The sequence below is a fragment of the Nicotiana sylvestris genome, chromosome 11 (genome assembly GCF_000393655.2).
Source record: "Nicotiana sylvestris chromosome 11, ASM39365v2, whole genome shotgun sequence".
Lineage (NCBI taxonomy): Eukaryota > Viridiplantae > Streptophyta > Magnoliopsida > Solanales > Solanaceae > Nicotiana > Nicotiana sylvestris.
In genome coordinates, this window is record NC_091067.1 from 55,292,934 (window position 1) to 55,301,106 (window position 8,173).

Genomic DNA, 8,173 nt, shown 5'->3' on the forward strand with positions numbered 1-8,173 from the left:
ACCTTTGTGCTTGAACTATTTTAAAGATTCTTGGTATAATGAGTTAAGGGAATTGCTTAATAGGTTGTGTCTATGAGTGTAGTTTGATTGCTCGAGGACGAGCAATTGTTTAAGTGTGGGGTATTGATGTGTGGCTATAATTCATGGTTTAGTACATTATGTGCCTTGCATTTTAAATGCTTTAATAATAAATTACACTTTGTTTGAGCGTAATGGAGTCTATTTTACATGTAGGTGAATTGGAGATAAAAGTAGAGCTAAATGGATACTTAAACGTCGAAAGTGCGCTCGAGAACGGTGAAAAGGAGAAGCCGGGCAAAATCCAGCTCGACCAGGCTTTAGCCTGGCGAGGCCAGCTTAAAGCCAGGCCCAACCAGGCGTTAGCCTGGCGACGCCAGCTTAAAGCTAGGCCCAACCAGGTGTTAGCCTGGCGACGCCAGCTTAAAGCCAGGCTGAGGCTGGTGTTAGCCTGGCGACGCCAGGCCTAAGGCCAAGTCCATTCCGAGTTCTGAAGACTTAAATTGTTTTCCAGCTTGACTAGGATTTGACCTACACATTTAAGGCTTGTAGCAAACATATAAATAGACCCAAAAACGCCACTTTGAAGGAATTTTGCAACCGAAGGCAAGAATAGCGCGTGGAACACTACTTGGGAGTTCGAATCATTGATTTCTACATCACTTTATCTTTACTCTGTAATTTAATTATGCAAATTACTTTGGATATTGTTACTATGAGTATGAGTAGCTAAACTCCTAATCTAGGGTTTTGATGGAACCTATTGAAGGATGATTTTCTTGTTATGTTAATATAGATTTGCCATAGTATTTTCTCTATTTGTTCAACTATATTGTGATTGCTGTTGATTGAAGGGCCCTCAATCGATTTATTATGTTTTACTTGTTGGAATTACTCTTGAGAGAGTTACGATAGTCAGGGTGCTCATGATCGATAGAGAAGACTTAGGCAAGTTTATAGCAAACGTAGCGGAAAGGATTCTGACAATAAGGGAGATCAGAACCTTAGATCATTCCAACTCTTGTCTACAACCCATTCATAGTTAGTTCTTAATTATTGCATTGTTATTACATAATTTTAGTTAGTAAACATCCAATCTATTACTCAAATATTTCGGAAGATTGAATACGTGAATTTGTATAAGTCCAATAGCTGTGATTGATGGGTTAATTCCCCGTGGGATTCGACTCCGCACTTATTAATCGGAATATATTTGCAGCGACTACTTTGTCCTTTTTATGAAGCATAGTTATGCGTGATCAATATACTATTTTCATATGTTTTTGATTGGTGAAGGGATAAAATAGAGGAATATAAGCTGTTGGGACCTTTGGTTAACGTAGACTATTATGGGGTCATTCCTTCAAAATCTTTGCTAAGGTTAGTTTTAGAAGGGGAAATGAGAACTGTTATTTTCTTCTCATTTTAACCCCGCAAAATTTATCAACGGTTTAAAATCTAACAAAAGACGAGGGGCTCAGCCTGAGTTTCGCAATAGATTTCTGGAGGAAAAAAGGAAGGACAAATAGAGCTAATAAGTTTTTTTGTTGAAATGACCAAATATAGGTTTACTACCTCCGTTATAACTTTTTATAAGGTAATATTTCTAGATAAGTTTCAAAATATTTGATATAATTTCATTAATTTGTCATAGTTAATCATTCTCCCCTCCTCTTCTCTAATTTGGAGAAGTAGAGGGATGATGTCATAGTCTATCCAAATTGTACTTCTTTTTGTTTACTCTAGGATGATCTAAAGGAGTATTTTATTACTAAAATAATATTTCGTTTTAACTTTTAAGAAATTTAAATTTATTTATATGTTCGGGTTTAAATTTCAATGTGATGCTTTTTATAATTATAATTTTTTACTCCCTCCGTTACAATTTATGTTAATCTATTTGACTAGGCACAGAGTTTAAAAAAATAAAGAATTTCGAAATTTGTGGTCCTAAACAAGTCAAAAAGTGGCCCAGAGTATCTGTGGTTATGAAAGCTTCTCATTAAGGGTACAATTGGAAGTTTAAACTAAATTATTTCCAAATTTAAAAAAGGATCATTCTTTTTTAAACGGACCAAAAAAAGAAATACTCATATAAAATGGAACGGAGGGATTAACTAATATTGTTTTATGCTATTAATACACTACATAAATTAAGTAACATCTTAAACTTCATATTGTTTTTTTTTATCAATACGAGGATGTTACGTTTTTTTCTCTTTGTTTCTTTTTTTTTTTTGTTTTCTGGGAAGGAGGATCAGATGAATGAGAAAAAGATAGCAGATATCTTATCCTCGGAAAGAGCAAGGGGCACGAAAGTAAAATTAAAGAGTTCAACATCGTCCATTGTCCTAATATAATAAGCTGAAATCCGACATTGATATGAAGCTTCACTAACGGCCACACATGGCCTCCACCTCCTACATCACCTTCAAACCCCTTCAACAAACTCAACTCCAACTCTGTCTCTGCAGTAAGCATTCTTCAACTCTGTTTCACTCTTCTTTCCATACTCTCCTTTCTCCACCAACAAAATACACACCAAGAATTTTGCCCTCCATTCAAGTTAAAGCACATGTCACTCACTTGGAAACAAGATTATCCTTTGAACCAGAGCACGAAATATCAGGCAGTAGAACTAATAATGAAAATAGTTCTGGGTTTTCCTCCTTTAGTCCCAAAGATAAGATGGTTGGCATGAAATCTTCAAGAGAAAATTTAGGTGGGAAAACAGTCATTCTAAAAGACAGAAATGCAAAGAGTGGATTAAAACCTAAAAGAAGTAGAGAATTGGGTTCTAATAAGTCCAAGACTGAAACTTTTGAGAAAGAAGTTAGAAAAGATGGGGGTAATAGGGAAAACATGGAAAAGTGGTCAAAGAAAAGTAAAATTGATTCAACATTTAAGATTGGGTTGGATATGTGCTCAAAGAGAGGGGATGTAGTTGGTGCAATTAGGCTGTATGAGTTGGCATTGCAAGAAGGAATAGCAATGGGACCATATCACTATGCTGTTCTTCTCTATCTTTGTGCTTCTGCAGCTACTGGTGTTGTTCAGCCAGCAAAAAGTGGAAGTGGTAGTAATAGGACTTTGAATTCTCTTGACTTGCCCAAGGGAAGCACTTCTGTCAAAATCAAAGCTTCAAACAATGGCAAAGTAACAAACTTGACTAATATGTTGAGCTTCTCTTCAGATACTAACTGTCAAACTTTAGATGAATTGGTGCAATTGTTCAAGAGCAGTGCAGAAGCTTCTAATACAATAAGTGATCATGGAATTAAAGTGAGTGAAGATGTGAAACACTATGCACTTAAATATGGTTTTGAGATATATGAGAAGATGCGGTCTGAGAAGGTACAAATGAATGAAGCAACCCTTACATCTGTTGCAAGAATGGCAATGGCATTGGGAAATGGTGACATGGCATTTGATGTGGTAAGGCTAATTAAAGAATATGGAATAAACCCGAGGCTGCGATCTTATGGTCCTGCCTTGTCTGTTTTCTGCAATAATGGGGATGTTGACAAGGCATTTATGGTTGAAGAGCACATGTTGGAGCATGGTGTCTATCCAGAGGAACCCGAACTGGAAGCACTTCTAAAAGTAAGTATAGAAGCTGGTAGGAGAGATAAGGTGTACTATTTGTTGCATAAGCTTCGAGAAGGAGTTCGACAGGTCTCACCTTCTACTGCAGATTTGATTGAGAAGTGGTTCAACAGCAAGATAGCTTCAAGGGTTGGGAAAAGAAAATGGGATGAAAGATCCATACGCGAAGCTATTAAAAATGGAGGTGGTGGGTGGCATGGACAAGGCTGGTTGGGTAATGGTAAATGGACTGTATCACGCACATCTGTTGACTATGACGGCTGCTGCAAATGCTGTGGTGAGAAGCTGGTGACCATTGATCTTGATCCTGTAGAAACTGAAAATTTTGCCAAGTCAGTTGCTTCTATAGCTGCGCAGAGAGAGAGAAATTCAAGCTTCCAGAAATTTCAAGTACGTTTTACTAACTGCTCTAATGATTAGGTTATTCTTGGATCATTTGTGTCTCTAGTGAGGGTGAAACAACTGCAGAGATGGCTTGACTATTATGGACCCTTTGAAGCTATTGTTGATGGAGCAAATGTTGGCCTTTATAGCCAAAGAAAATTTAGGCCATCTAAGGTAAATGTTGGATGCCTTGTTAATGAAACATGATATCTTCATGACACCCCTGTATTTTCAAAAGTTCAGGTCTTCTGTTTTCTCTAATTGATCATTTGCATTCAGGTCAATGCTATTGTCAATGGAATTCGCCAGATGCTTCCTTCGAAAAAGTGGCCACTGATAGTTTTGCATAATAGACGTATTACTGGAGATAAGATGGATGAACCATTCAATAGAGCGTTAATTGACAAGTGGAAAAATGCTGACGCAATCTATGCAACACCTACAGGCTCCAATGATGATTGGTGAGAGCTGTAATCTTTTATTTCTAGGACGCATTGTGCATAGTCTGAGTGCCTTGTATTCTAATTCATTTTCATTTATATTCTGATGGCGAATCAACTTGTTTCTTCAGGTACTGGCTGTATGCAGCTATAAAATTTAAGTGCTTAATAGTGACGAATGATGAAATGAGGGACCATTTGTTTCAACTTCTGGGAAATGACTTTTTCCCAAAGTGGAAAGAACGGCATCAGGTGAGTTCTACACTTCAGAAATATGTCAGCATGAAATATTGAACTTTCGTTCTAATATGCATGTTGGAGGTTCAAGAAAGTAAGAATACAGTCATGGCATATTAACTGTCTAGCAATGTATTTGTTTCTCTTGACTGATGTTTTATTGCATCGATAAAAGGTAGAGCTGTAGAGGAATTATTTTATTAGGGAAAGGGCCCCCAGGGATGTGAGGGGTGAGGGAGAGGAGAAAATTGGTTGCGGGCATCGAATTATGTCTAGGCTGTACAATGGTGACAATGACCTATTATTCACCATTGGAAAACAACCTCCTCTAGTCGTCGTTGCTTTTTGTTATAAATTGTCCCTCATATTACTTCTTATTCTATCCATGAAGCAACATGAGCCATCTTTCTTTAATTAGCTTACTTGATATGGGATACCTCTATTTCATGATGTATATGCTATAAATTCAAATATGCTTGTACGTTTCAAAGCTTTCTGATGAAGGAATTTTGTTTTCTTAATTGAAGGTGCATTTCAGTTTCTCTGAAACAGGTCCAGTGCTTCACATGCCGCCTCCATGTTCTGTTGTAATTCAGGTCGTTATTGCCTTCTGCTTGATCTGCTTCAGAATATACATAGCAAATAATTTGCTCATGATCAATTTTATGAACCAAAATACAAATATAGATGGGGCATTCTTCTCGATTTGCAGTAATAAAATCAATAGCAGAGATTGAGCACATATAGGAGAAGAACATTATTATGTTGTACTTGCATGTCATTTAACACAACTATGAGATGTAATCTTGTTCCTTATGTCTCCAGGAGTCAGAAAAAGGCTACTGGCATGTACCAATTGTCTCACAACAAGAATCTGAAGAAGAAAGGACGTGGTTGTGCATTAGACGTGCTAATTCACCTTTGGCAAAGCAAGAGTCTTCCAGCGTAGACATATGTAAGTGCCTCTTACAAGAAAGGTTGACTGGTATCATAAAATAAATGCCTTAGTGCAATCTGACAGAATTGCCTAGTGGTCTAAGGCATCAGATTTAGGCTCTAAATACTTGCTGGAAAACAACCCCCTGTACATCTTGAAAACATTATCTCCAGTCTTACTGATCACCATTCCTTATTTTTGTTTTCTAGCTAGTAAAATTTCAAAAGAGTGACTGTATTTTGCTTAGGATTTGAATGATTATGATTCTGAACTCAAAAACTTCAGACTCCCCAGTTTATTTTTCCAGCCTTTCCTTCTCCAAGTCCACAAAATCTCAATTACTTATAAACTGATAGCGGCATGCAAAAAAGAAGAAGGATGATGGCAAGCGCACCTTCCACCAAGAAGATAGCCTTCCTGTACCGTATATTGCTTCTATCTGTTATTCTTTATGTCCAGCTGCATTAACTTTTGGTAGTATCAAGTTTCCAAAGTACATTGTGCTATTTCTTTCCTTGGAATTACAAGAAATGTGTAATATAGTAAACGAGCATGGCTGAACAGTAAATGGACTGCATGGCATAGCATTTAGCATGCTCTTTTACATGTTCATCCCAAACACAATGAAGTAAACTAGGCTTTAGAGGATATATATGAATGTAAAATCAAACATCTTAATCACAGAGACCTAAACCGTTAAGATGTCAAAGCATTTAATTCTTGGATTAAACTCTACTTGTTTCGTGTTTATAGAGATACCTTATATGCCATTTCTTTCTTTCAATAGCAATCTTTACTTTGCACACCTTTTCTCAAAGTACTTAGAATTATACAACATGTTTTCTGGAATGGTTGTATGCCATGCAGCCAAAAATGTTGGTGATTCCACTCACAAATGTACTTCTGAATTGCACTCACCTCACCACAAGGAAGATTCAAAGTCAAGCACGAGAAGGAAAAATCAAGTTAAGGTGACAGGAAAAATGCATGTCAGCCACGATCGAAATAAGGAGGCACCTGAAGAGATATATAGAAGTCTTAAAAATATTTTACAACCATCAATATCTGTAGATCGTCATTCAATTCTTCCAGAACTGGAAGCTGCAGAGGAGCAAGGAAGTGGCATGATTGATTTCCAAATATAGTCTTTTACTCTGGACTTTGGACCTTTTTGACACAAGATAGTGCAAGGCAAACCTAGTTAGATTTGCTTTTGTCGCTTTTGGGCTACTGCAGCCTCCAATCTATGGAAGAGTTTCTAGTTGTTAGGCATACCACATACTTGAACAGATCTGTCATCTAGATTAACTAGATAGGAATTCCTGCCTTGCTGGGGAATTGGCAGGGAAAGAAATGGGAAGGAAAGGCTCGTCTTGGCTCTTGTGATAACAGCACTTTGTACAATTTTTGGCTACATTAATAATAGTAGTTAACATATTCTTTATGGTGAATAATTTTCTTCAGTGTGAGTTGGTGTATTTTTCGTTTCTTTTGCCTCCAACAAACTTGACATCCAGAAGGAGAAAAGCTTACTAGGTTTGTACAAATGAAAGAAGTGAAGTGGTCCAACTGCTGTTTAGGTTGTAAACAACTAGTATGATTTGAAGCAGAGAGGGAAGTGTCTTCTGCACAAATACAAGCACAAGCCTTATCTAGTTGAAGATGCAGTGGGGAGGAGTGGATTTTCACCGCCAGCATTAAGAAGATATGCACCCAACATTAAAATCCTAAATAGAAATGATTGAAATCTCAGTACTTTTAGTTCCGACATGTCAATGTGTATTTGCAATGCTCGCAACTCAAGATTTGTTGTTTGACCAGAATCACAAAATTCATACTATTCCTTAAAAATCGAGAAACAGATAGTGAACTGCATATTAATTTTACTGTTTTAATCGAGTGGCACTGTAACCACAATTTGTGTTGGTTTTGTTAGACTTCACAACCTTGATACTGTATAGGGTAAAATTAACAGACGACGGGTGGATGTTCATCGAATGGACACGTGGCAGTAAAGACATGTAGGAGATTAGTTAGCAATAGCTGGCATCGGATACAAGCATGTGACAGGTGTTGTATAAGCTCCGAAGACATTAAAACCGGAGAAGAGAATTTGAAAGTAAGGTACTGGTTGAAGAAGACAACAATAAAGGAGCAGCCATTACAGAGAATCACAGGATTAACACTCAACCGTTATGCAGCTATCAAGAGGGGCCTTTATTCACCTTAAAGAGGAGCTTGATTTGGGGATCTTGTCTCCCCTAATTAGCTATAAATAGAGAAATTTGTACTCATTGAGCAACACGAAAAAAGGCTAAGATTACTCTCTTATTATCTAAAATCTTATTTTGCTTATACTAAGTTTTCAACATTGTTCTTATTTCCAGAGAAGTTTAATTCAAGGCCCATGCTTGTATTTTCTTCGATTATTCTTATTTTATTCGTTTATGTTCTTCATCATTTTATTTACTTAGATCAATTTAATCTACTTATAAATCACGTTACAAATTCAACTGTACCGTTTTATGTGTAAATAATTTAACGCCCACTG

At 36.9% G+C, this 8,173-nt stretch overlaps 1 protein-coding gene across 1 annotated transcript; it reads left to right on the top strand.

Annotated features, from left to right (window-relative positions):
• Window positions 1-2,279: 2,279 nt before the first annotated feature.
• Window positions 2,280-7,076, top strand: LOC104211245 (proteinaceous RNase P 1, chloroplastic/mitochondrial-like). The gene is made up of 7 exons (XM_009760274.2): window positions 2,280-4,014; window positions 4,093-4,182; window positions 4,288-4,469; window positions 4,580-4,700; window positions 5,213-5,281; window positions 5,511-5,640; window positions 6,490-7,076. Exons 1-7 carry the CDS (start codon window positions 2,425-2,427, stop codon window positions 6,765-6,767), a joined length of 2,460 nt encoding a protein of 819 aa, XP_009758576.1. The 5' UTR covers window positions 2,280-2,424; the 3' UTR covers window positions 6,768-7,076.
• The last annotated feature ends 1,097 nt before the right edge of the window (window positions 7,077-8,173 follow it).

What these genes read in the sequence shown, in the direction of transcription:
- LOC104211245 (XM_009760274.2), top strand. Translation starts at nt 2,425, where the DNA reads ATGGCCTCCACCTCCTACATCACCTTCAAACCCCTTCAACAAACTCAA. An exon ending in GAAAATTTAGGCCATCTAAG is followed by an intron (nt 4,183 to 4,287) that starts GTAAATGTTGGA and finishes ATTTGCATTCAG; the next exon opens with GTCAATGCTATTGTCAATGG. An exon ending in AGTGGAAAGAACGGCATCAG is followed by an intron (nt 4,701 to 5,212) that starts GTGAGTTCTACA and finishes TCTTAATTGAAG; the next exon opens with GTGCATTTCAGTTTCTCTGA.